The 747-nt window shown below is 40.6% G+C and overlaps 1 protein-coding gene across 1 annotated transcript in view; it reads right to left on the bottom strand.

Moving 5' to 3' along the window:
* Positions 1-747, bottom strand: part of LOC106877261 (repetitive organellar protein) — a 58,282-nt gene that overhangs the window by 46,903 nt on the left and 10,632 nt on the right. Inside the window, exon 7 of the mRNA XM_052975948.1 lies at positions 268-357. Within this exon, the coding sequence (XP_052831908.1) occupies positions 268-357 (90 nt within the window). The remainder of the gene's footprint in view (positions 1-267; positions 358-747) is intronic.

Genomic DNA, 747 nt, shown 5'->3' with positions numbered 1-747 from the left:
TCGGGCGAAATGCTTAGCAGTATTTCGTCTGCCGCTAAGTTCTGAGTTCAAATTCCGCCAAGGTCGACTTTGCCTTTCATTTTTTCGGGGTCGATAAATTAAATATCAGTTACGCACTGGGGTCGATGTAATCTACTTAATCCGTTTGTCTGTCCTTGTTTGTCCCCTCTTGGTTTAGCCCCTTGTGGGTAATATAGAAATAAGAATTAATCGGATAAAATTAATAACAAACTTCTAAAGTTTGGTGTCATTTATCTTAGGAATTACCTTGTTCTCTTCTTGAAGCTGCGAGATTTGCTGTCGCATCAAACTGTGTGCATCACTGGTGACTTGCATTAATTCCTTCTGTTCCGAAAACTGTCAAACAAAAAAAAAATAAAAGAAACACTTTAGAATAATATCACTTTAGAATAATAGAACCCAAAGGAACTTGTTAATGGCTTCCGTTTTTTTTTTTTGATTTTTTGTTTTTTTCAATAAATAGTGTGGGATTTGAGAGAGAGGGAGAGAGAGAGACAGAGAGACAGACAGACAGACGGACGGACAGACAGATGGACGGACAGACAGACAGGCAGGCAGACAGGCAGACAAGGCTTTGGTCGGCCCGAGGCTATAGTAGAAGACACTTGCCCAAGGTGCTACACAGTGGAACTGAACCCGGAACCATGTGGTTGGTAAGCAAGCTACTTACCACACAGCCACTCCATGCATGTATTTTGTATTTATGTATGTATGTTTGTACGTATG

This window comes from Octopus bimaculoides, chromosome 23, assembly GCF_001194135.2.
Source record: "Octopus bimaculoides isolate UCB-OBI-ISO-001 chromosome 23, ASM119413v2, whole genome shotgun sequence".
Taxonomy (NCBI): domain Eukaryota; kingdom Metazoa; phylum Mollusca; class Cephalopoda; order Octopoda; family Octopodidae; genus Octopus; species Octopus bimaculoides.
This window is presented reverse-complemented; position numbering and strand designations above follow the sequence as displayed.